Below are 27,327 nucleotides of genomic sequence, written 5' to 3' on the forward strand. Positions count from 1 at the left end.
AGAGAGAGAGAGAGAGAGAGAGAGAGAGAGAGAGAGAGAGAGAGAGAAGGGAGGGGGAGAGAGAGAGAGAGACCAAAAGAAGGAAAAGATCCAAGAAAAAAAAAAACCTAACCACCCAGCAGCGGCTGCAGGACTGGGCACAGCATGAGATCCAAAGGCAGGGCAAGGAAACTGGCCACAAGTAGGTGCAATATCCCTTTTCTATTGGCTTTCCCCCCCTTCTCTGCCATCTTGCATATCTGTGTCTAGCGCTCGGGGAGAGAGCGCGGGCTGCTTTGGCGCGGGGACCCCGGGTGGAAGGCAGGCACAGCACAGCCTGCAGCCCGAGCAACCTGCCGATTCCTGTCTCCTCGTCCTGGCTCCTGCTCTGGGCGCAGTGGAGGCGCGGTAGCCCTGAGCCCCGCACCAGGACCAGCTGTGGCAACTCCGGGGTGGGGGTGGGGGCAGCAAAAAGCTGGGTGGGTGGGAGGAGAGCGCGCGCGAGTGAGCGCGAAGGGGTGGGGGGGAGAGGAGAGTGTGTACCCCTCCCCTCCCTTCCCCCCAGGCGGGGGAGAGTCGCCTCTAGCCAACCAGCTAGTCCCCGGAGCGGGAGGAGGGGGGAGAGAGGGGGGGGGCGGGCAAGGGAAGGGCGCCTTCCCGAAGCTCTGTTTGTTTCTGGGGTTTGGGATGGGTGGCGGGCTCAGAGGCAGCCGTCGTGGCTGTGGCGGCAACCGGCCGCGATGGAGTTGGGAAAAGTTGCGAGGCGGCCGCTTGCAAGTTGCGCGGGCGATCGGCGCTGCGCCGAGCCGCGGCTGCGGTAGTGGGCGCTGTGCGCTCGGTCCTTGCGCGCGGCGGCGTGTGCGGCGCGGCGGGAGCCCGGGGGAAGGGGAGGCAAAGGTGGGGGTGGGGGGCGCGGTCCTGGAGATGGGGGACCCCCGGCAGCGCCGAGCTCTCGGCTCTGCAAAGTCACTCGGCAGGTGGGGAGAACGGAGGCCGCGCCTGCCTTCTCAGGCCCCGGCGTGGAGGGCGCGCGGCCAGCCGAGAACGCTGCTCCGCAAGGCCGGGAGGGCGCGCTCCGACCCGAGAAGCCGGGGCTGGCAGGGCGCCGAGTGACCCCCAGGGGGCGGGCTGTCGGAACTCGGGGCCGCCAAGGGGGCGCAACTCAGCCTGCCGCTCTCTCTTTCTGGGTGCAGCCTGGGTCCCGGGTCACTCGTCCTCCCCGGCGCCCTCTGTCTGCCCGGAGCGGAGCAGCCTCGGTCACGCGGGACTAGGGCAGTGGGGTTTGGGGCTACGGGGAGACAGGACTCCCATCCCCCCACGCTTTCAGCGAAGGCTTGGGTGACACTTCGGGACAGGATATGGTGGGAAGCGTTGCTTAGCACGGACTAGTAGGCATCTGAGTTGGGTCTGTTCAAATGCTTCTGCCCAGCGTTGAAGGGGACCCGGCGAGCAGCTGCAGTGTACTTAACTCCCTCGGATTTCAGAGCTGCTCGGAGAGGGAACCGGCCAGGCCGTTCATGGCTCTCACACTTGGACTTGAGGAATCTCGAACTCTCTTAATTGTTTTGTTTCGGCTCAGAGAGACGAAAGATAGGATGTGGGTAGTATGTTTTCCCCAGTGAAGTCCCCAAGAGCACCCCTGCCCCCTCATCCCTTGCACATTGGAATTTAGGGTTGGAGGCGCTCCATGTGGCACCACCGGGCGCGTCCTGGCACAGAGGCACCGGCTACAGTCGCAGTCCCCCTGCATTCCCGGTGTGGAGAATCCAACGTAACGCCCGGCGAGACGCCGTCCTCCCTAGGCGTCTTTCCAGAGCTCCAGCCACTCTGCACTCGCACACTCTCTAGCGGCATCTTTTCTCTCGGAACTCAGGAACTCAGGTCTCAGGGATCAACCTAAATACAGGGCCGTCGGCCTCCTGGGTCTGTCAGCCTGCTTCTTTCTCTGCTACGACCGCTCAGTTCACTTCGTTGCAACAGTGTAAAGTGCGCCAGCGAAACTGTTTTTCCTGTTGGCTTTTAATTGAGCCCGGTGTCTTTATTTTCATCTGAGAGGGAATAAATGCACACATGCTTGATGGCTTTGAGACTTCAAAGGTTAGGTGTGTGTGTGTGTGTGTGTGTGTGTGTGTGTGTAGGCGTGGAGATCGTTTCAACCGAGCAGTAAGTTGTGAAATAAAAGCCTATGGCTTTGCACCCTGCCTGGTTGCCCGGCATCCGACCGACGAAGCGAAAGCAGAACGCAAAACCTTTCGAATTTTCTTAAGGATTGCCCCCCTACCCCCCGACCTTGCGAGCCTTAGCTATTTTAATTGCTAAGCAAGCTGTACACCCTGTAGCCCACTACTGAGTCCAGAAGCTGAGCCTCCTTTCTGATCTGATAAGACATGTCAGTCACCTCATGTGAGACACATTGATTTTTGCCTCGTGTTGGGTAAGGATGCCCATGTGCTCTCTAAAGAGCAGGACCGCAGCCTTCGGAACTTTTGCTGCTGAGCCCCAGGTTCCCACTAGCAGGACTTTACTGCTTCAGCAGCTGCCTTTCAGAGACTCCGGCGCTGCTTTGTGCAGTTTTCCAGCTACCGTTTGAGCAATAAAGGAAATCATATCAGAACTACGGATTTTTGTATTTTAAAGCGCTATTTCCTTTTGCCGAACTGCGCGTGGCAGAGGTGGCTGGTGACCCCAGCAGTGCAATTATCCAACGGAAACTTAGCTGTTTGCAGGCACTGTTGCTTTTTTCCCCTCTTCCTGAGTTAGGGAAAGGTAATGTAACCAGCATATCTGAAACAAAACAAGACAAAACCAATTTACCATAATCTCAGCAAATGCAAGCATTACAAGAGAAACAAACCACACACAAATAGTTCTTTCTCTCATTCTTGATTATTCCTTTTCTTTTGTGTATGTCTTTGGTGGATGTCAGTTTAGTTTGGTCTCGGCTAAAGCCCATGGTTAGAGACCACAGACCACATACCTTGAAAATACTCCCTGATGTTACAGGGCTAGATTGCATGCACTATCTTGGGTCTAATTTACAGGACTTATTTTTTACACAATACTTGAAACTAATAATTTCGTTATAAACCGTACGGGAAGATAGAAAGGTTTGATGTAAAAAGGGTTTTAAAAGGGAAAAGCAAGAGAACAGACATATGTACTGCCTAAAACCTTTGACTTACATTTCCATCTTCGAGAAAAGAAAACTAAATAAGGCAACCCCATTCTGGCAGCCAGGAGACTTCTCAGCCGTTTTATTTGGGGTGTGTGGGGCAGCTGGAGAAGCACCTGGGCCTTGCCAGAAATTCCAGTTGCCACTCTTCCTCAGGGTGGGGGTGGCGGAAGGAAGTGAGGTAGGGTCTGTGGTGCAAGTCTAGAGCCTAAAATACTGGAGGGAAACCCACCTCACTTTGCCAAAGTACCAGCCTGCAGGGTTTCAATCAAAGCAATGAACATGTTGCTTCCAGTAACCCTCTTATTGCAGGTCTCCCCGGAAGTCGCTTAAGAAAGGGATGAGATTATCAAAACCCTGGCGGTGACAGGAGGCACTTGTTACATCTGTACTTGAGCTTTGTTTGGGAACAGGCACAAAAGTAGGAAAGATACATGCCCGCTCTGCTCTGCCTCCTGCGTTTAAATTCGCTCTCGCAGAAACAGCACCTAGGATTCGAAGGTTAATTCACAGCCGTGTTTATGCAGGACTCCTTGCGTGCTCATTCACCCTTAAGAAGCTGCATCGAAATAGAGACTTGCTTTCAAGTATATGTTTATTTGTTTGTTCCAGACTGCTTTGCAGGAGGAAAAATTGTTCTTCCAACAGAGGCTGAGGCTTCTTCTAGAAAGGCGTTTCGTTCACCATTATTTGAGCATTACCCTGGCTGGCTTAGAGCTTCTTTATTTCATTTGGCACTTTGAGGCACCATTTCACCGCGGTTCGCAACCCCCTTTGGATCTGTGTTTAGGAGAAGGTTAATTATGCTTTTCATTCTCCCCCCCATCCCCAACGCCGTGGGAGAGAACGGTTCATTAGCTGCAGAGCCTTGTGCTGGGACTGGGAGTCTCAGGTTTTGGTGACTGTGTGCCTCTGCTCTGTGTCCTCTGAGTGAGCTTGTCATTTTTGAGGATAGCCCTCACACTTTCATAACCAAGTCTCACCCGGAGGCCCGGGACCTACTCCCCTGTACTGACACTCAGCAAATAGAAATTAGGACTTTCCAGAAGATCCATTCTCTGTCTCTCTCTCTCTGTCTCTGTCTCTGTCTCTCTCTCTCTCTCTCTCTCTCTCTCTCTCTCTCTCTCTCTCTCCTCGTTGACGGTAATGGGTCTTATAAGGAGTTTCTTTTAACTTGTGGTCATTTGAGAGTTTATTTTGTTTTGCTTTTGGAAGTATGGGACAGGTTAACAGAGGCTCCAGCATGGACCAGGGCAGGAAGGCCACAGCTGAGGACTTATGGCTGGGTCTAACCCGGGCCAGAGGAGCAAGGGGGCACAATTAGTAATTCCTTGAGTTTCCACTGTGGACTCCTCTCTTGTGGCATCCCCCAGAGTGCCTCAAGGTGGAGGGACTTGACACTTGACTGGTCTGGTCACGAGCTTATTCCCGGTTCTTAAGGTAACAGGAGCTAGACGGAGCTCAATTCTTTATAGTTGATGATACCCTCACTCTTCACTTCCAAACTGCTGGGTGTAGAGAAACCTGGCTTTCATGGGGCCTCCAAGCTGGGCAGGGAAAGTCGCAAGAATGAAGGAGTCCTTTCCTCCAGAGCATACTGTTCCTAGTTCCTTCTGGTCCAGATGCCTCCCCAGACTTCTTGTTCTGAGCTCAAGAATTTGATTAAACAGTGTGCCCCCTCTTCCACTCCAGGGTGCTTAGAGTCTGGTGCACCACTTGCCTTGAGCCTTGTTTACAACAGTGTAGACACATGCAAACCGCGGGTAAATCTCTCACAGTCCTGTCCCCGGTTCTGGAACATTCTTGTGCACCGCCTCGTTTATTCTGCAGGGCATTACCTAAGGCCTGAGGGAGGGGCTCTGAGGTGGGGGCATGGGCTGGGAGGAAGCAGACTCACTGCAAAGGCGAGGCGTTATTTTCTGGGGTGATGCTTAACCCTTTCGGTACTGGAAGCTGCTGCCCAGGCATTTCTGTAACAGTCTGCTTCTTCTTCTGAGATCCAGCAGGTCTCTGACCATATTCCCACCCCACCAGTCAGGACCCTCTTTCTAAAATTAGATTCTTCCCTCTTCCCACTCTTCTGGCCTCCTGAGGAGCTTCAAGGAAGGCTGTGTAGAGAAGACAGCAAGAAGGAGAGGGGAGGGACGAAAGAGGGGCAGAATTTTTCTTCCAGACCCCTAGTTTGTACACATGGGTATCCCCACTCTTAATATATACAGAGAAAAAAAAATTCTCCTTAACTGCTTTTGCTTACCTGCCATGCAAGAAACTTCAGAGAAGTTTCAGCACAGGAGAGAAACTGTTTACAAAACTCTGCAGGTGTGGGACACTGCTGGGGCTCAGCGCCGGAAGAGTGAAGCACACTGCCCTCCTTTAAGTGCCCTGGTTGGAGCAGATTGTTTGAGTGTGGTTCAGATACTGCTGTGGCTATAACTAATGGCTTCTACCTTTTTAGTTCAAGTGGGAAGAGAGAAAGGCCTGAATTCCTTGTCCAGTGGGTCCCTCTGGAGACCGGGTCCTGGCTCCTGGCCAGTTCTGTACAATGTCAACATTGAATATTTGAATTCCCAGACTCCATTTAACAAGTTTCTAAATAAATAAACTCATTGTGTGTCTGTGTTTAAAATTATTTCACCTCTTTCATAAAAGCTTAATATTCTGATCTTGCAAGTCGATTTTCAAAAATAAAATAAAATAAACAAATAAACAGAGCTTAAGTCATTTTTAGTAGCCAGCACACCACAGTATGTGTCCACTGCAAAGGCGTTCTTGTACCAGGGTGTGGGTAGAGGCTTGTTAGAGGTTGAGTTTTTCCATGGGACTTGATAGCAAATCAGAATAAAAGAAAACAAAACGTTCAGAAAGATAGCAACTTAGAACAAAACAAAATAGAATAGAGTAAGTTCAGAAAGTCAGCAAAATATTAATCATGTCTAAAATGAGTATGCAATCGTGTGAATTCAGTGTCTTGAGTTATATGATAATTCTGAACAGTGGGTCCATCAGGGTTTCCCTAGCTACATAGAGACCTTTCAACTCTCAAAAAGTACAAAGGCATGGAGGAAGGGTCCATTTATGGGGTTCTGTTTCTAGGCATTTTCTTTGTTTCTATGTAAGCTGGATGGAATACATACATTATTCCAATGATTCAGTTTGGTTAAAAGAACAATATGAATCTTACTGTTTTACTTATTTTTCAGCAGTTTTTTAGAACAGCCACATAGTGTTTTATGCAGATGGGCGCTCAATGCCATGTCATGTTGTTGTAAGACTTTTTTCTTTCTTTTTTTCTTTCTTTTCTTTTTAAATTTCTTTTCTCTTCTTTTTTTCTAGAAAAGTAAGTTCCAGGTCTTTTTCCAGTGTGGACTCCATCTGGAGTTGTTAGGAAAGAAAGTGGAATTTGCTTTAATTTATTTGTATAAAGTCCATTATTAAAAAGAATGGGATTTGAAAGGGCACATAGCAAAACCCATAACATTTAGCTGGTAACGTGGAGAGAGCTCAAAGCCAAGGGAAAAATACCAGCAACGCATGCAAACCCCGAAATAGACTACAATGACCTCGGCCATTTTCGTTTTCAGAAATAATAGCCATGATTAAACTAGGGGGAGAGTTTGGCTCGGATATGTGTTCTTCTGCATTATTGTTAAGTTCTTTTGTCATTAAAGAACTGTTTCATTATAAGAGGGAGGAAAGCAACTGAATTTTTAATGAAATTCCTGACTCTTCAAAGGTGTTTATTCTGGAATTACTTTTAATTTTGACTTTATTCTATTTAACAGCAAACAGGTTTTTGGTTTGTATGTTCAGTCCAATCATAGACTACTAATTTTATTATAATTCTAAAGGATAAATTATCTAGGAAACAGATTGTATTAATTCTTCTGTTAAGGGCCTGCTCAGGAGTCAATGGCTATGTGACAGGGAGGCCTGGGAAGAATTCTTACCCTTGTTAAGAATCTGCCTGAGGATTTAATTTTGTACATCGATGCTGTTCAAATGATAGCATTCACAAAAGTCCTTCAATGCAGCTGTTGGTAGGGTTTGGTGATATTTTATACAACAAATATTAACGAAGTCCTGCTGTGTGGTAGGCCCCATGGTTGGAAATGTATGGTTTCAGCTCTCATGAACATTTAAAATGTGCACAGCAGTGTTTGAATTGAGGGTGATCCTTGATTGAATAGCTAGGTCAGCTTCAAGCTATTGGCTGCCTCTTGCGAAGGTGGAGCAATAATACCACCCTTCCTGGGCATCTTTACTTGTGAGGTGGGAATCCCCATACCACTCTCTCTGGGCTCTTTATCTGTGAAGTGGAAGTAGTAATACCATCGTCCTTGGGCTCTTGGGAAGTAGGAGTAATGCGTGTCCATCAGGTGAATGTTAGCCAAGTACATAAGCTTCAATAACCCACTCACTCAATCAGCCAATCAGTCAACACTTCTTAATCACTTCCTGTTTGATTTATTAATTAAAATTCCCGAAGAGGAAATACCCTTTCTGTCTCCTAGTCTATGTTTTTATCCAGCCTCAGTTTTAGAAGTATTTATATGCCCATAGGAAACGTCCTGATTGTTTTCCAAGTAAGTTATACCCTTGGGTAAAGGGAGATTGCATATACAACGGAGACACATTAAAATTGAAGCCAGACTAGGCAATAAATTTATCGTGAAAAGTCAAGAAGTTTGTTTATTTTGTGTGTGTGTATATATGCTGTGTTTGTGTGTGTATGTACGTGATGTATGTGTGTATATGTATGTGTGGTATGTGTACTTGTGTATATGTGTGTATGTATGTGATGTATGTGTGCATGTGTGTGTTTATGTATGTGTGTGGTGTGTGTTTGTGTGTGTGTTTGTGTGTGTTTATGTATATTTGTGGTATGTGTGTATGTGTGATACGTGTATATGTGTGTGTGATGTGTATTTATGTATGTGTGTGGTGTATGTGTGTGTGTATGTATGTGTGTGTATGTGTTGTGTGTGTATGTGTTGTGTGTGTGAATGTGCACTTGCTTATGTTTTGATAGGTGGAAGTACTTACCCTAGAATCTGATATCTGACCATTCTAGAAGAGAATCTTTGACAGTGAAGTTGTGTCTTTCTCTCTATGCTGCTCATCATTACTTGGTTAAAAACAACAACAACAACAACCACAACCACAACCACAACCACAGCCACAATAACAACAACCACCACCAAACCGAAATACCTCTTTCTCCTCTTATTGCCACAGGACACCAATCATTTTTCTTTCTTTTTTAATCTAAGTCTTTTATTTATGGGCTAGGAGTGTGGGGGCAGTAAATATTTTGGAGACATGTGGTTCTCCGTGGTGGAGACTACTACTGAGGGTATTCAGAGGAAAAGTTGGCCTCTGCCTTTCTGGGAGGGTCCAGATGTTATGTCCTGCACATCTGTTACTGAGGAGTCCAACTGATATTGAGAACCTAAATCTAAGGAAAGGGGAGAAAATATTTTTTTAAAGGATTGGCTATATTAACTGACTGGAATGACTTTCTTGGAAATGAAAGATATACTCAAAGGGCATGTGAAAATAAACACATTGGTCTCTGTAATCATGAAGTGTGTGTTGCTAGCTTAGGTACAGGTGAATAAGAAGCAAAGGCTCTGAGGATTCCAAGGGCAAAAAGCCACAGTGCAGTAGTAATGCAATAGACACTGCTGACGAAGGTTGGACTGATCGATTTTATTAATGTGATCAATGGACTTCTCACTGAATGCTTTCCCATCGAACAACATAGCTGAGATGCTGCTGTACACATAGATGTGTGTTTGAGTAGTAATGAGCTAAGCTTATCAGACATTCCAATGAGTTCTTAGATACTTGTCCCCCTATTTTGTACCCAATGCTAAGATCTAATTCCATTACACTCTGGAGCCTGGGTGAGTCTGAGCGTTGATTCTGGTTCAGATTCTGCCACTCAGCTCCTCACTGGCTGAAGGAAGTGGAAGCATGTGGCTTGATCATTCTGTGTTCCAGCTTCCTTCCTTATGAACAGAGGCAGTTGTATCATCTGAGATTTGACCACCCAATGAATGTAGAATGCATTAAGTGGAACGCAGGAACAATGCATGTTCATTATGTCCCTCTAACTTTTTAGGTTTCTTTCTGCCTTCAGCCTAACATGCTATTTCAGTCTCTTCTCCCTCTGTTCCTTCTGTTTCTCCCTTCTAGCCCTTGGCTGTGATGGTGCCAGTGATAAACCACCTGGAAAGCACATTTGGAAAGGAGGTATCATTCCAAATCTTCACCAATACTATCCATCATTTACATAGCCTGTAAATCAAGGCATACTGTCCTCTGACTATTAATGGCTAGCTCGTTATGATCCTGTTTAAATTCTCACTTATCTATGCTTCTTCTGAAGCACTCCTAGAGACATGACTTCTCTACGCCATTTCATCTCAACTGTACAACGTTAACATGTCATCAGTTTGGAATTTTATGCTGTATCTCCAATCTTCCTTGTGTCTATCCTCTTTTTCTGGCTTAACTGCAAAGTTGTCACAGAGTCCTTGTCTGATTTGTGTCTACTGTAAGGCTTGCGTAGGCAGTTGTCATTCCCATTAGGAATGTTTAGTGCTGGGCTTTGGTGGGTTATGCAAAACCCCTTCAGTTTCTATGTCTGGGAAACCTGTATAGTTGGTAATGTCAGCACTCAGAGTCAGGAATAGCTGAAACTTCAGTTGCATGCTAAATCCCCAATTGGCCTGTCTTAACAATGATAAACCACCTGGAAAGCACATTTGGAAAGGAGGTATCATTCCAAATTTCCACCAATAGTATCCGTCTTTTTGCCTGTAGGCACATCTCCTGGCTCCTCACTTGAGTCACACCTGACTGTAAATGCAGCTCACATGAAGCTGTAGAATATCAGTGGAGTCAAGGGAGAGACAGTGAAGGCTTTGATGGATTCAAAGCACTCCTGTATGGCGACTCATGGAGACTTTCATCTCACAGAACTCATCAGAAGTCACATTTCTATGTAAATCCTGACCTGTTCACATAATATTAATATACAGCATAAGAACAAGAGTTTTGTGGTCTATTTTAATGTTCCATTGTGATTAAGGAGTCTTTCGCACAGTTTAAGCTTGACAGATGATGTACTGAATCTTGTTTTACTGAGACTAGATGAAGCCCACTCTTTCCACTCTGCCCCCTTTCAGAGACATGTGAGACTGACTTCTCTGTCTGTCCGCTCCCCTACTCTGTTTCACAAGTGCCCCATTTCTCTGGAGGAAACAGAATTATTTCTGAGACAACTTTGTTCAAACTTGAACTACCAAAGGGCTTTAGCACCGTAAGCATCTTGCTTCAAAACCTGTCCAGTGTGGCTTCCTGTGCTGGTATTAGGAATGCTTACAAATTGGGTAGGAGCTCTTTATTTGTGTGTGTGTGTGTGTGTGTGTGTGTGTGTACCTTTCCATGCAGGTGTACCTGGAGGCCAGAGATCATTGTCAGGTTGTCTTTCTCATTTCCTTTTGTGCCTTATTTTCGAGACAGGCTCTCTTGTTGAACCTGAAGAACACCCCTTTGACTAGACTAGCTGAGCAGTGCATCTGGGGGATCTTCCTAGCTTATTACTGGAGTTTCATTACTGAGTTTCAGATGTATGCACAGTCATGTCTGGATTTCATGCTTTCCAGAAGGTATCAAAATACATAACCAGTTTCATACCACTTTGAGAGGTCATGAACTTCCAAATTCCAGTCATGAATATTAAGGAAGTTTACCTTTAAACTCAGCCTGGTGTATTATTATGTAAGATCCTAAAGTCCTCAACATTCTTTTAGAGTAACCTTAGAAATGTTATTCTTTTTATATCACACAAATTACACTCAATATATAACTAAAAGACTGTGTCACATAGAAAGTGCAATTTGTTGTTGTTGTTGCTGTATACCACTTGCTAACAGGCACTGCTCTTCACTCATCTTTCCATGAAAACTCCTGTACTTTTCCTTTTGTACATAATAGGTATTAGCACATATATGCTTATACACATGCACACATACATGCACATATACATACATACATGCACACATACATGCATATATGCGTACATTATACATACATGCATGTACACACATACGTAAATACATACATACATACATACATACATGTTTACAACTTGCTTTTGTCAGTACTTGTCATTCTAACGCCTTCTTTTCAAAGGCAGCAGAGTTCCACTGTTTGGACCTAACACATTATTCTCAACCAGTTCTCCGGCTTAGAATGACATTTCAGTAGTTTTCCAGTTTTCGGAAAAGAACAGACAGGGAAGTTCCCCTAACTATGGGTCTGAGGGAAACTGAAAGCTAAGTCTACAATTAAAGGAAGCTCACAGTTCAGAATGAAGCATGCTGGCCTCTGAGATGCAAGCACAGCAGGCTTCCAGGAGGTCAAAGAGGGTTGCCTCACCCTGTCAGGGCAGATCTGATTTCCAAGTGTCTTTACTGTCCCCTCCACCCTGACCCCCACCAGAGGATCAAGGGTCTAAGCCCAGAGCCAAGGTACATCTTTGAAAGATTCACTGTGATCTGTCTGAGATTTGAGCTTGAGGAATTTCTTTGGATCTGTCTTTCTGCCCCATTTGCATTTTCTCCTGCTGTGTGGAGCAGGCCATGCTTGAATCAATACACACAGTCCCAACTGGACAAGCAGGTTGTTAGGGTTTAAAGGTTTTTTTTTTGTAATTTCCTTGTCGAGGTGGTACATTATTATCACACTGCCCTGTCCAGTGAGTATACTTTAAGCAGGTAGATGCAAGTATTGAATAATTGAGGAAGGTTAGTGAGGCCAATATAAACTTACTTTGATATTCTTAAAGACTTGTCTATAATAATTTCTAGCCTATGAATTGGAAAGACCATTTACATAGCCAATGTTTTCAACTGGCTAAGCAGACTATGGAAAAAATTTTATAATGGAAACTATCTCTTACTTATAACCATAACATTTAAAAAGTGACAGTATAATATTATACTCTGAAGCCCATCAGATGCAAAACTCTATTTTATTATAAGTTATAAACCAGGATAGGGAGATTTCTGAAGGGTGACTTTCTTTCTTTTTTGGGGGGGGGTTTCGAGACAGGGTTTCTATGGGTAGCCCTGGCTGTCCTGGAACTTACTCTGTAGACCAGGCTAGCCTTGAACTCAGAAATCCTCCTGCTTCTGTCTCCCAAGTGCTGGAATTAAAGGCGTGCACCACCACCGCCTGGCTGAAGGGTGACTTTCTTTGGCAATGTTGTTGAGTAAATATAAAAAATAATCCTGAAATAATTAGTTCAACTCACACACACAGTTTCACACAGGCACACACAGACACACAAACACAGAGGTTTGAATAGCTGGGGTTTAGTTCTATTGGGAACTACTTTGTTTTATTAAAGCTCATTGGATTGTATGAGATTAAAACTATACTGGATATTTTAGATTATGTTTGCCCAGATACCACTCAAGGAATTAAAATCCAACCGTATAAATCTTTTAATGAATTAAGTTCCTTCAATTTTGATTCCTTAGAGTACAGAAGTTGTTATGAGTTCATTTTTTAATTGTGTGTGCATGTGTGTGTGCGTGTTTGAATGCATTAAGAGGGCTTGAAACAATGTTCCTAGTTAACATTTTTTCAAAATACATTTTAAATTAAATCCATCAGATCGGGCCAATAAACAGTCAGAGAGTGGCTGGTATAGATGGAATGACAAACAAAACTCTGAGAAACTCTGTTCCTTAGAATCATTTGACAGATGTACATGTGGGTTGGCTATAGTTTGTAAGTAAGAAGGTAGCTCTGTCATGTCGATGTTTATCAGTGATGACAAAGCAGTTTCAGAGCTTGGAGCAGATCCAGAGCTGGGAAGCTTTGGTGCTGTCTTACAGACTTGGGATCTTCCATCTGAAAATAAACCTATGTTGTATTTCTCTCCACACCTGTTGGACACAGAGGACTTTGTCTACTTTATTCAATGATTCACGCGTTCATGTGGGCAGTTTTTGTTCAAGATATTTAAGAACAGAACCCAGGTTATTTAGAAACACTGTGTTGTTGGTGATCACTGCCCCTACACATACAACAGATGTTTATTTGTCACCTCAATTCTAAGAGAAGGAAGTCAAGAAACAACAACCCTGGCAAGGCCTCTGCCCATGTGGAGCTCACACGGGTTCTGTGCTAAGGAGTACCCAGCGCATCACCAGCGCTGGAAATGTGTGTGGGAGTCAGGGGATAGACTCAGGTATCGGTTCTCATTGTTTTTCCCACACATATGCCAATTCAGCTGACCCCCAAGCTTCTGGGGATTCTGTTTCTTCCTTCCATCTCTCTATAGGAGTTAAGTCACAGACATGCACCAACACTCCCAGTTTTACAGGACTTCTGGGGATTTGAACTTGAGTCCTCAAGCTTATTTGGGCAAATGATTAAGTTTCTGAGCTCAATGGGCAATCTTTATTATGTGCTTGATGGGTGGCACACTGACAGTTGGAAAGTTGCAGACACAGACATTTGCTTTCTTCTTAATTCTTGGCAGAGGCAGATAAGACATGCATGTTATAAGTAATATTCACTTCAATTTTGTGGCATGCATTTATAGATACTTGGTACACATTTAGTTGACTCTATGAGCCTACAAAGAGATGTTTCTGTATCTTTATGGATAGAGGGAGTGAGAGTCCTGTGTTTGATCTGCAAACACTGGGTTAGAGGCAGAATCAGAAAAAGCATACTAGATTTCTGGACCCCAAACTCAATTCAGTTAAATAAATATTTATTGAGCACACACATTAAGAATTTCAAGGCACGCACTGAACATACAAAGAGAAATAAAATGTGTTCCCTGACCTTAAGGAAGGTAGAATCCTTTGGGATGCATGCAAACATGAAAACAGATTGTTTCCATACAGGGGTGGGAGGGACCTGGTGATGGGAATGAAGGCAAGGACAGTGGTCATGCTGACTGAAGTGCAGGGTCCTGAGCAGTAGTGTGAAAAGGATGTCCCCGTATGTCTCATCAAATCTCAGATGAGAATTCATTATTCTTCCATTTCTTTTTCTGGAAAAATGTTTTAATTTTGAGAATTACAACTTAAATGATTTTAAAAAAAGATTTCTAAAACATTTATTTGCTTTTATTTTCATGCGTGGGGGTGCCTGTCTGGTGCCCATGGAGACAGGAAGAAGGCACTGGATCCTCTAGAACTGAAGTTACAGAAGACTGTGAGGCACCATGTTGTTGCTAGGAATCAATCCTGGGTTTTCAGGAAGAGCAGCTTGTGCTTTTAACCACTGAGCAATCTCTCCAATTCCTACAAAAACTTTTAAATTAAATTAAGTGTGTGTGTGTGTGGGGGGCTTGGATATGCTATGGCATGAGTGTGGAAATCAGAGGATAGCTTTTGAGAATTGGTTCTCTCCTCACACCGTGTGAATCCCAGAGACCCAACTCGGATTATCAGGCTTTGTATCAAAAGACTTTGCCTGCTGAGCTAAACACTAGCCTGACAATTTGTGTTTTTAGTGTGTTTTAAGACATGATTCTGGGCTTTCAAATATCTACTATGAGAGAAATTTGTATGTTAGGTGGCAGTCCAGTGTTTCATGAAAGACCTACTCACTGAATTTTCTCTGTCTACCTTTGTCTGTCTGTCTGTCTGTCTGTCCCTCTCATTCTCCCTCTCCCTCTCACTCTCCCTCTCTCCCTCCCTCCTCTCTGTCTCTGCCTCTCTCTCTCTCTCTCTCTCTCTCTCTCTCTCTCTCTCTCTCTCTCTCTCTCTTTCTCCCTAGAGATCACATTAACTGAGTAGGCACAGGATATCCTTGGGTCTCTGCTCCTAGTGTAGCTCTGTGGATGAGCAGGTCACCTCTTCCCACTATCTCAGCTTTACAGTTTTATCACATGTGTAATTTTCATACCCTTTCCTGTCACTGGTCAATAAGTTCTTTTGGGAGGAGTTTCTTCTTTTATCCACGGGCAGCTCTTAGAGCAAAATGATGCCCAAACTGAAATTTTCATGGTTTCAAAAGGAATGTCTTATTTCTAGGCTCAATCTTCCTCCTCCCACTTGCTCCTCTTCCTTTTACACTCTCTCTCTTTTTCTCCTCCTTTCTGTTCTTATTCTTCTTATTTTGAGACAGGGTCTCATGTAATCCAGGTTAGCTTCAAAATCTCTCTGTAGCAAAGGATGACCTGGGACTTCTGGGATTATAGGCATGGACTACAACACTGGTTTCTACAGTGCTGGGGATACAATCCAGACAGGTCATTGTGTATGCTGGGCAAGTATTGTAGAAACTTAGAGGTACACCCCAAGCCCTAGGTTTAATTTTTATCCAACACAAAAAGAACATTGCCCAAAGATGGCTGTGTTGTCTGAAAAGTAGCTAGCATCTCATGCTGCCATGTGATTTTGTTGTTCATAAAACAGAAATAAAGAAGAAAAAGAATTACTTTTTCTTCCAGCTGTCTTCGCCAGCATCTTGCTGAGCTGTGTGTGTGTCCCAGCCAATGTTCCAGACATAGGCTTGGCATGGAGAGCAGCACATCTAGTGTCATTACTACTGGGCATGAACTGAAATCCTGAGCAAGCCCTCCCCTCCCCCTATTTGTCTCTGTGCAGATGATGCTAGTAATTTAAGCTTCCTGTTGACAATATTGTAATGTTAAAACACAGCGCAGATGTTTGACTCATTAGCAGCCTTGTATCTTTGCTTCTTTGGCTTGGTAGCTGGGTCATTAAAGAGGGTGGGGGATGCCAAGGTAAAATGCATCATGCATCCAGAGTTTTCATTGGGTCTCAAGACCATCAGCGAGCTCTTCCTGTCATTGAATGATGCTAATATAAGTCACCAAGGTTTACTTCCGTTACCTAATGCAGTGTATGGGGCTATACTCTTAATCAACCTTTTAAATTAAACTTGGACATTGGCCAGGACTGTAGATGGCTTCTGAGGTATGGAAAATTTGGCTACCTGTTTCCTTTACTGATTTCAGAGTGATTACCCTGACTGCACCACCTTTAACTAGGTATAATTCATCATGGCTAAGAGCTTTGCTGAAGGAGGATGCCATCTTCAATGTTTGAGGCTCCATCCACCTTAAGGATAGGTTAATAGTTCTCTTTCACCTTAGATGCGAATGCTTCAAAGATATATTTTGAAGATTACGGAGGTGGCTCAGTGGGTAAAAAATGCTTTCTGTTTAAGTATGGGAACCTGAGTTTGGATCTGAGTGCTCATACAGAAGTCAGATGTGGTAGTGAATGCCTGTGACTCCATACTTGAGGGAAAGTCAAGCATGTCGCTGAAGTTTTCTGGCCAGTCATCCTAGACGAAACAATGAGCACAAGGTCCAACGAGAGACCTCGTATCAAAAAGTTAGGTGGTCTATGATGGTGAGACCCTATTGCTGAAGACAACGCTTACGTATCTTGTTGAACAGAGAGGTCAAACTGGTGCTTAACTCAGAATTCTACCTCTACTGGTTAGTGTTCATGATACAGGAAGGCACCATGGCCTCCTTGAAGAGAAAGGTAAATACTAACCAAGTACAACCCCTGTGATCTACAGTGTTAACCTACCAACATGATATGCTGGTGTAATAGTGGCACACATTGGGAGTCACCAACCACTCTCTGATTGGCTTTAAAGTCCACTCCATGAGATGAAACCCATGTCTGACACTGCTTAGGTGGCCAAGAACCTGAGATTAGCTAGGCCATGGACCTAGGAGAAAACTAAACACTACTGTTCTGCTAAATAAACATATCAATAAAATGACTCTTAATGACATTCTGCTGTACCTATAGATCAATGCCTCACTTCTGTAGTTCAAGCGTTCTTCTGTAGTCGATGGGAATCAACACACAGACCCACAACTGGGCAGTGTGCAGAGAGTGAGAGATTTTGAAGCACTCAACCCTAAATGGGATGTCTTCATCAACCCTCTCCCCTCAGGACTTAGGGAGCTATGTGGAACAGGAGGCAGAAAGAATGTAAGAGCCAGAGGAGATAGGTGACTCTAGTACACAGTGTCTTTAGACACAAGAGGACTTGTACACATGTGAGCCCGCAGAGGCTGTGGCAGCATGCGTAAGCTCCATACAGGTTCGGTTTGGGTGGGGTCCCAGTACTGAAGAGAAAACTATCTCCAATTGACATAAACTTCCAGGGGAAAATAATTTTCTTCAATTAACTCTTACTGTATATATTAATTATACTTAAAAGTAGGCTCTATGCCCAAAATTAGATGGCCAATATAAAAGAAATTCAAGGTAATTTTTTAGGCTTTTGTCTCATTTGGGGAGGGGGAGAACATATTTTGTTTTGTTTTGTTTTGACATTTTGCAGGTTTCTGGACTTTTGTATGTTTTTATCATCATCATCATCATCATTGTTGTTAATTGTTTCCTAAAGAGAAAGAGAAAGAACAGGGAGTTGGTGGGTAGAGAGGTGAGGAGAATCTGGTGGAGTTGGAGGAGGCAAACCATTAACCATTAGAATATATTCTCTATTTTTTTTTCAATTAGAAAAACTGAGGTGGAGAAGGAATTGAAGAAGATATCCCAATGTCAGCTTCTGGCCGTCACAGGCCATGGAGTACATGGCCTGTGAACATAGCTGCATACATGTGATTACCACATGGGTGAACATAGCTGCATACATGTGATTACCACATGGGTGAACATGGCTGCATACATGTATATAGCACATGGGTGAACATAGCTGCATACATGTGATTACCATGTTAGCTTTTATATGCCACAACGAGCTAGGCACATTTAATAATCTAGAAGGTGAGTATGTGGAGCCATACTGGATGAAGGTCCTGGCTGGGTGACCATAAAGAAGCCACATGACTTCTCTGTGCTTTAATTCTTACGTCCACACATTGGAGATCATTTGTCACAATGAGAATAAATAATAGTAATACCAACAGAGACTACTAAGTTGTAAATGAGTGAAGTTTATTTTCACACCTTTCTGGGCTGGGTATTGCTGTCTTCATTAAAGATGAACACTTCAGAGACAGGTAACCTTCACCTGAAGCATGGAGCCGGGCTCCAGCACTGCTAATCGGCTCCACTCTAGAGCCCAGGAAGTTAATGGGAGCCTTCTCCTGCCGTATTCTTTTCCATCCTGAAATAATGTCGGAGTATCATGTTTCCTGGGCATTTCAATGCTCATAAAAGATAATACGATTTTAGATTGGAGACACCTGAAGTTAGAGAAGTGATTTCATATACCTCTTCACAGAGGAGTTCTGTTGCAATTTCAGTGAGTAATCTCCTCTGGACAGGGCTGGTCATCTCTTTGTCATCTTTTTTTTTCCCCGAGAATTACCTGCATCTTGGTTTCCTGTTACATGGTGATTTCAGCTTTATTCAGGGAACTTTATAAGTCTTTGTTGAATGAATGACATCATTACTTCATTACTAAAATTGCAAGCTAATTACACCTTACAACTTCCCAGACAGTGGTGCTGGACTCTGATCTCCACTTTCTTCACAATATACCTGGACGTGAGCTGGCCCAACCTTACCAGAAAACTTTAAAGGGGAGGAAGGCAAGCCACAACTTTCTGAGTCTTTTCTTTTGTAGCTGTTCACAACTTTTCAGCGTCATTTAAACACTTAAATCGCTTGGTTAAATCACAAAGTATTTGTCTGCTTGGATAATTGGCAAATCTGTGTGATTTGGAAGAGGGCCCAAGAAACTCTCAGACTTAGTACTTTATTAAGTTAAGTTTATGTTGGGAAGAAGGCAATGAAAGAGTTAGAATAGAACGACCTGAAGTGGCTGCCCAAGGAAAGCATACAAAATACTCTCTATGCCCAGAACAAGGGAGATCAGAGTCCTTGGCTCAGGTAGGGAAGCAATCTGAGGTGTGGCTTGGGAAGGAGGTTAAAGAATATTGGAGGGGCACAGAGAGGTTCCACTTTAGTGTAAACCTGTGTTGTCTCCTGTTAACATAAGCATGTAGTGTCTCCCGTTAGTGTAATCCTGTAGGATCTCCCAATAGTGTGAGCCTGTAGGATCTCCTGTTAGTGCAAGCCTTCTTTGACTGGCTACAGGTATCACATTGTAGGAGAAATTTCACCCAAGAGAGAGTGATTTGGGGAGAATGCTGGAGTTCTGACATTGTTCTGTTCTTACAGACAATTTAAAGGAGATAATAATGTGTTGTGGTTTAAACACAGGTAACAAAACTGTCTGGATGGCAGGAGAACTGGCAGCTGTCTTGTGTGGGGGTCTTTTTAGTCACACCACTGGCTGCTTTCGTCTTTCCCCCAACTTTTCCAAGCAAAGAGAGTGCTGAGCATCACAGACAGGGCACACAGGGAGCCAGAAATGAAATGTTAAAAAAGAGACGCTCTTTTACAGAGCATTTTTTTTTCCAGAAACATTAAACAACAGGAAAGTTTGGTTTGGGCTGGAATTGTGTGGTGTGTTAGGGAGTTTGGATGTTGGCTGCCAGAACCTCTTGGGACCCATTGCTTCTCGTCAATGGATCAGTCACTCACTTGCATACACAGGAAAGTTAAATAAATTCTTTTGCTGTTGGACAGTGAACGTACATTCAGCTGCACCTTAGTATATGTTTGGTCATTGCACCTATTGGCTCTAAAATTTTAGGTCAGAATGGTGGGATGGGACACCCCAACAGTTTGTGGCTGTAATTCATGCTTTCATGAGCACTTAGGTAAAGGAGAACGCTAGGCCAGTTGAAAGGCGTGAGTGTATTTATAATGTGTGCATCTGTATCCTTTCTGGCTACTCGGGGCTCGCCTCAGCTTTGGTTACAGCTGTTTGTTTCAAAGCTGTTAACCTCATCCCCAAAGCCTCCAAGGATCTTCATTTGAATTCTACAGCTCAGCTCAACAATGTTTCATTTAATTGCTCAATTGTTTTTTTTTCTCCCTAAAGCTTGCATTTATAACCGCCAGAATATTCTTTGTACCAGGTTCACATGGATTAAAAAGGTTCAGTTATTCAAAACAGGTTAAAACTATGTTTTCATGAGTTTTGAATGATGACTTATTATTATCTGTTATTTTAGCATACCATGTTTAAAGTACAGAGTAGCCTATACTTTAGACTCTGTACTACTATGCTATATCTAGTATATCTCTCTATATTTTATCTATAGAGCAGGATTCCAGAGTATAATTTTGTAGTCTCAGGAGGTAGCCTTCAGAATCCCACTCATTTCTAAGAATCTGTGTATTTTATTGAGAGAGAGAGAGAGAGAGAGAGAGAGAGAAAATAAAGGTGTGGATTTGAGTGGGTGGCGAGATAGGGAGGATGTGGGAGGAGCTGAGGGAGAAGAAATCATAATCAGAATGCATTTGTGAAAAAAAAATCTATTTTCAATAAACGTAAATGTAAAAAAGTAAAAGTAAAAAAATAATAAAAGAAGGAATAATGTTTTTAAAGAGTGTTATGGGCAGGAGGCTGGAGCAGTTTTGTCGCATTCTGCAGAGAGGGAGCCAGAGAAAACAAAGGGAGTCCGGTCTGCAGGCCAGGGTTGAAACAGGAAGACAGTGAACATCTGCGTGCCACCCATGGGAGAGGGGCAGAACCGGAGCGCGGGTTCCCTGGCTGGTTTTTCGGCTGCTAGACTGTCATGCCCTTTGCATGTGATTTACTCTATGGTGGTCAAATATCTGTCATTGAGGGTCCTCTTTTTAACTCTCTGGCATGTTCATGTTCATTGTGCTGGGTGTCGTTTCTGCTTCAGAGCTCTTTAATGTCGGAGACGAGCAGGAAGCTATGTTGTGAAGCCGCAGGCCAGGCTGAGAGCTTCCTGGGGCCTCAGTCCATGTTCTTTAAACTTTCACTCGGTGAACAATTTTGGATGAAGGATTCTTTTAATAATTTTATAAGTGACCTATTTCTCCCTACGAAATGTCTGTTTTGAGAGTAAGCAAAAGGAAATGGTAGTACTAACAAGCTTGGTTTTTGCTCATTCACACTTTCCTGCCCCTTGGATTATGGAAGTGGTGAGGAGAGAGGGCAGTAGGACGGTGGCAGGATGCTAAACAGGGGTGTGGAGAGAGAGCGAGGGAGCCAAACACAGGTGTGGGGGAGCGCGCCCAGATGCAAGGTGGCTCTCCAGAGGGTTTGTGCAGAGACACAGGCTAATTATTCAGCATTTAAACATTTGTATTTGGGGATTCCCATATTTCCATGAATCGGTCTGTGGAGAGGAGGCTTAGTAGAGTCAGATTGATGACTGATATAATTTAATTAGACTTCAGCTTCATAAATATGCAATGTTATTTGAATAAATAACACTGACTCATGAGGCTCCCTGAGAAAAATGCCAAATTGGCTTGTTTCAGAGCTGGCCACAGACATTCTTACGTTGTTTTAAGTGGGCAAAACAATTTGGCACTTTGAAAATTAGAAGAAAGACCCAATTTGATGGTGCAATTATGGAAACCATTTGTGGGAGTGCCTACACAGCTCTGGGTTTGGTTCATTTTTACAGTTCTGCAGGTAGATATTTCTGTCTTGAACCATGTTGTCTTTCAAAGCTTTGAGAGATGCTGGAAGGTCTGCCTGTCCTTGCTCCCTGTTCTTGGCTAGCATTGCCAGAACAAACTATAGAGACTTTACAATGATATTAAAAACCACTCAGGTGACCAAAGAGACTTCAGGTGGCAGGCTGAGGTAAGGAAAGGTGTCTTTTTTATTTTATTTCTTTAAAATCTTTGTTAAGATCTGGGGAGGTGACTCAGTCTGCAAAGTTCTGGCCAGGCAAGTACAGGGATCTGAGTTTGCAGCTGCAGCATCTGCATTTAAAAAGCCAGTTGTGGTGGCAGGAACACATAATGCCAGCATTTGGATACTCAGATGAGAGGACCCTTGGGGACTTCTGGACATTTGATCTAGTCAAACTGGTGGCCTCCAGTTTTACTGAGAGACCCTATCTTAAAAATAAAGATAGAGGTGATTGAGACAGATACCCAACTTCAACCGAAGACAAAACAGAATTTGTTAAATGCTAACCAGGGAAAATACTCCCTCTGTGTGAACAGACAGGTTACAGTTGGGAGATAATTCGATGGCACTATCTTACTGGAGTCCTACACATACAGACACTTTCTTAGAACTTCATCCTCTCTTTAAACTGCTTTCTACTTCTGGCCAAGACTTTCCCCTCTTTTTTTGGTTGTTGATAGTTGGCTCGTGAACCTACTCTCCAGTTGATGAATCTGCAGATTTCTGAACGTTTTCATCAGCTATCCAAGGATTTTTTAAAAAAATCCCATCTGCAAATATTTTGCTTCTCCCTGTCCTTCTTGCACGTTTGAAATGGATAAAGCAGAGTTTTATTTTTATGCCTACTCCTCCCAGCACTGTCTGCAGCATCCTGGTATTCTCTTTAAGCTATTCTGCTGGAGTCTTCGTGGAAATGAAATATGCGAGTAATAACTGGGAAGGCCCTTACTCGTGATGGATAACTACTCTTAGAAACATTGTCATTTGCAATTCATTAAATGCCTTATTTGCCATTTATATTTACTGAAAATTGATACTCCCATGTATTAGTTCTTTCTCAATGACAGATCACTGGTAAATGTATAATTAAAAGAGCTTAATTCCAATTTGTCTTCATTTCTCCCTGAAATAACTTTACAGTTGTCAGATGCGCTGTCTTCATTCCACTGTGCTCCTCTTTGCCAAGGTCCTCAATTGTTCTTCCATTTGCGAAAGGAAATGTCCTATTGTCAGCAGACCTAGATTCCAGTTCTGCCTCTGCTACAGGCTGTGAAGCTTTGGGCAAATCATGAATGGCTTCTCACTTCACGGTTCTCATCCATAAAGTGGGCAAGTATTTCTTTCACAGAGTTCTGTGGACCTCAGACACAACCAGAAACTCGTTGTGAGTGAACAAAAGCCACCCACGCCACTACTACAGTCATCCACACGTGGTCTTCAAGCCTCCTTGCATAAAATGCATGCAATGTGGCAATGCACTTGTTGAAGTGATGTCCAGGGGAAATGAGAGACTGGCGAAAGCCATCCAGGGACACTGTACATGAGCAGTCTCAACACTCTTTTCTGCTAGGAGCTAGAGCCACCATGAGGTGTGGTTGTCATCAGTAAGTACTCGATGGTGGGTTAAGGTCACACCAAAGTGCCGACTCATGTGAGCTGCACACCAGGTAGGCTCATTGTCTTCTCCCTGGCCCATCCCTAACTCTGTAATAAATCTCACTGCCTTCCCACCTCCCATCACCTTTACACTCCTGTTCTTTAGACCTTAGCCCAGTCTCCTGGCTCTTTAATGCACCACTGTATCATTCACCAAACGAAGCTTTCTGCATCCTATTTCTGTCACTGCCTTGATTTCCTTAATTCTATTTTCAATAGAGCTTCACTTAAAAGTGGACAGAATCCGACTGTAGGAAGACTTCCATACTGTTGGTGCTGAATCTTCCTGCCCACAGAGGCCAACAGTAGCTTTAGGGAGTTGGTCAAAGGTTTCAAGGTGTCTGTTGAAACATGCACTGAATATGATTAGCAGAGTGGCTGATATCTTTCCAAGGACATGTACTGATTAATTGGTTAAGGGAAATTGGTGTGTCCCTTGTTGGGCTCTCCTCACGAGTCTCATAGGCTGGTGTTTTGTCTGTTTGTCATCCCTTTTTTTGATGGACAGTACAGCTTTAAATCTGTGCTTGATGTGGTAGAGACATGACCATGCCAGAGACGGGATGGATGGGACTCGACGAGGTCACATTTGCATGACCCATGCTTGTATATTTGAAGTCCCTTATTATAACTCTTCTCTGTTCTGTACCTTCTGTAAGGCTGAAACTGTGAATACCACCCGTTATAGAGTAGAGGCCCTTATGAAATATTTGAATAGTGCAGATACATGGACATAGTACTTTAGGTAGGATTCCTACCTAAATTCCTCTCCTCACATTCCATTGAAGCATCAATATTTTTTCCTGTTTTGCCTCCCTCTGACCACTTTCTTTTACAACTCAAAGTAGTGAAAGATGATTTCAATAATTATTTACTAACAGTCTAATGTTTTAAAATCTTGGATGAATTTATTCTCAGGGCAATAAATGGTTGAACCTGATAATTCTTTCAGAGCTTATTATTCCTTTGGTAGATGATTGAGAGTGTATTAATCTTCTGTACTGTGGTTGACTTTCATTGTCTAAATGAAATATTTGAATATTAATTTTAAAGATTTATTCATGCTTCATTTGTGTGTGTCTGTGTGCCATGTACATGCTTGGTGGAAACTTTGGCGGTCAGAAGAAGGAATCAGATCCCCTAAAGTTGCAATGGCTGTGACCCACTATGTGGTTGACGGGAAACTAACCTAAGTCTTCTGAAAGAGCGACCAGTGCTCTTAACCACTGAGCCACTTCTCCAGCTCATCTTTGAATATTTTTAATTAAACATTTGCACAATGAATTTCAATATTGATCAACTTAAATATTTGCTGTCTTTTTTTTGGGGGGGGGGAAGAATTAGACTTTCCAGCCCTGAAACTTCATACTTACCCTGAACAGTGCATATGACAGAAATTTCTCAGATTCAACACATACCTCACTGTGTTTGATGAGCTATGTTAGAAACCATAGTTTCGTTGCCCAAGGCTTGAGGAAGATGGGATATACAACTTAATATTGGTGATGAGAAATCATGTTACAAGCCAATGAGATTTGGGGAGCTTTTTGTTATTGCACAATCCAGCTTATTATGACTGAATAAATATATGAGTATTATGAGTAATATTCTACTCATGTGTCAATTATGTGCCTTTTCTTACTACTGGGGTTGAGTGAGCTTTGAATTATGTTTCATATTATAATTGGTTCAATTTATTTCTCTTTCAATATGGAAGCAGAATTATCCACTGCAAGCTTTGCTTAGTCACAGTCAGTAGAACACAGAAGATTTGATTTTCTTAAAATGTTGAAATAAATGATCTTTCTTTCAGTTGGCCTGACAGGTAATGTATCAGCTATGGAGGACACTGTTGTGGATTGAGGAATATCTGAACTTCAGACTTGGGATGCATGTCCACCCCAAACCAAATGAGAACTCGTACTTGGAGCTTAGTCGGATGCTGGAGTACTATGACGAAGCTAGATTCTGAAATAGATAAATTCAAAAATTTTCTTTGATCTAGCATAATAGACATTTACTTCTTAGTCATATCATAGTCTAACATGGGCATAATTAACCTTAATGGTTGCCTTACCCATATAAGAGTTTATTCAATGACCAAGATTTCAGTATTTTACAATTCTTCCTCCTCAATACAAGATTCTAAAAACTGTCGTAAAAGAGATTTTGGGGGTGGGGCATCATCAGCACCTCTTAACTATTACAGCTCAAAATGATAGCTATCACTTTTGCTCACGTTGCTTTATGTTAGGCCACATGCCCCTGTTAGGCCAAGAAGGGTGTGAAGTATGGAAAGGTCTTTTGGGACTCTGCTATCCAGCATCTACCTACCATGGAAGGTAGCAGGCATCTTTGAGGTCAGGCAGCCAGCTTTGCTGCACGTGTTAATTCCGTGAAGCTTAAAGAGAGAAGAATGGAATGGGTGTTGTAGAGGGTGAGTAGACACTCCAACTGTACCAGGAAACCTGGCTTCCATGGCAGGCAGACATTGATTTGTGCAGAAACAAAATGTAAGCCCTCCCCTGGCCAACAAAACTCCATATATTACTTGAGAATAGCTTCATACAATTGTAAGCTAGTAAGTGCATGATTACGTGCTTACCTGTGTGCAAGCTGTCACCTTCTCCTTTCTGGAAGTGCAGGTGAGGCCCAAAACTCAGCACTGATTGGAGGTCAGATATACAAATAATGTCCAGGACTGCTGGTGAAGAAAACAGAAAACACTACTGAGGGTTACACAAAGGAACAGCCTACAGAGGTAGAGTGGAACCACGCCATTCACCTTGAGGCGGCTTGAGGAACAGGGTGAAGGGGAATTCTGGGTAGACAGGTAGGAAGACAGGCACATCAAGCAATTTCAGAGAAAACCACAGCAGAGTATCAGGTCTAAGTGCCCTGAAGGACAAACCTGGCAACCATGAGTAAACATCTGTAATGCAGGAGTCTCAGAATCAAACCTACGAAGTGCTTTGTTTTCTTACCCATCTGCTGTCTTGTTACAGATTTTTTTTTCCTCCTGAGACCTCTGATTGGAATTTCCCCTACCTCTTGATTGCTTAGCTACTGTCCTCTGTGTTACAGTTGTAATCATTTGTTTACTTTGGACAGCCTCTCATTCTGGCATCCATACTTAGGTGAAGCAGAAGCTATGTGTCCTTTGACCCCAATTACATACTCATTCCCTCACAGCGTGCATGGAAAAATATGGACCGAACAGTGTGTTGGATCATTTATGACCCCATAGTTGTGTTTATTGTTTTTTTTTAAACTTCAAAATGTAGCTCTTCTGTTCAAATTCAACTCTAAATGTTGAAAATTTCAAACATTTAGAATAGAAAGATTACATATAATGAATTTTTGGTGCAACTCCAGTGGATGGCTTTGGAGTGAGATCAGATGTCCCCCTCTGCACTGCTCTGCAGCCATTCAGCTACAACAGGCTTCTTAAACTCCCCCATTCACAGCTCCTCTCTGCCTAATAATTTTGTTAGATAAAACTTGGTATATAGGATCATAAAATATACACATAAAACACCTATTGAGGATAAATCATAAAAAGCATTTTGAAACAATTCCTTGGTATACGTATACTTTTATCATATTAGACGTAAAAGCAAATTTGTATCTTAGTGAGATGGGTATGCTTGTTTCTCTTTACAGAAAGCCTTCAGTCTGAGGTGATTCTCTGATGCTGGGAGACAGAAGCCAGCTTGGACTGTTACTTTGTCTAATCCTCAGTGCAGAGTACAAAATGGCAGAAGTCTCAAGACCATTTCAAAAATTGTTAGAAACTTTGGCCATGCCCTGAGCCAACATAAGTTTAACAATTTGTTTGAATGAAACTCAAGTTAGTAACTTAAATAACTTAAGATCAAATCTACTAGGGGCCAAGAGATGGTTCAGCAGTTAAGAGCACTTTTGATTTCCCAGAAGTCCTGAGTTTGGTTCTCAGCACTCATGTTGGGCAGCTTGCAACTGCT

General features: G+C 43.3%; 1 protein-coding gene across 1 annotated transcript in view; it reads left to right on the forward strand.

The window, feature by feature from the left end:
* Mecom (MDS1 and EVI1 complex locus) overlaps nucleotides 1-27,327 on the forward strand; it is a 541,930-nt gene that overhangs the window by 258 nt on the left and 514,345 nt on the right. The window contains exon 1 of the mRNA XM_028761727.1: nucleotides 1-181. This exon is cut by the window's left edge and continues 258 nt beyond it. Coding sequence (XP_028617560.1) covers nucleotides 145-181 — 37 coding nt within the window. The 5' untranslated portion in view covers nucleotides 1-144. The remainder of the gene's footprint in view (nucleotides 182-27,327) is intronic.

Source organism: Grammomys surdaster, unplaced genomic scaffold, assembly GCF_004785775.1.
Source record: "Grammomys surdaster isolate TR1022 unplaced genomic scaffold, NIH_TR_1.0 62, whole genome shotgun sequence".
Taxonomy (NCBI): Eukaryota; Metazoa; Chordata; class Mammalia; order Rodentia; family Muridae; genus Grammomys; species Grammomys surdaster.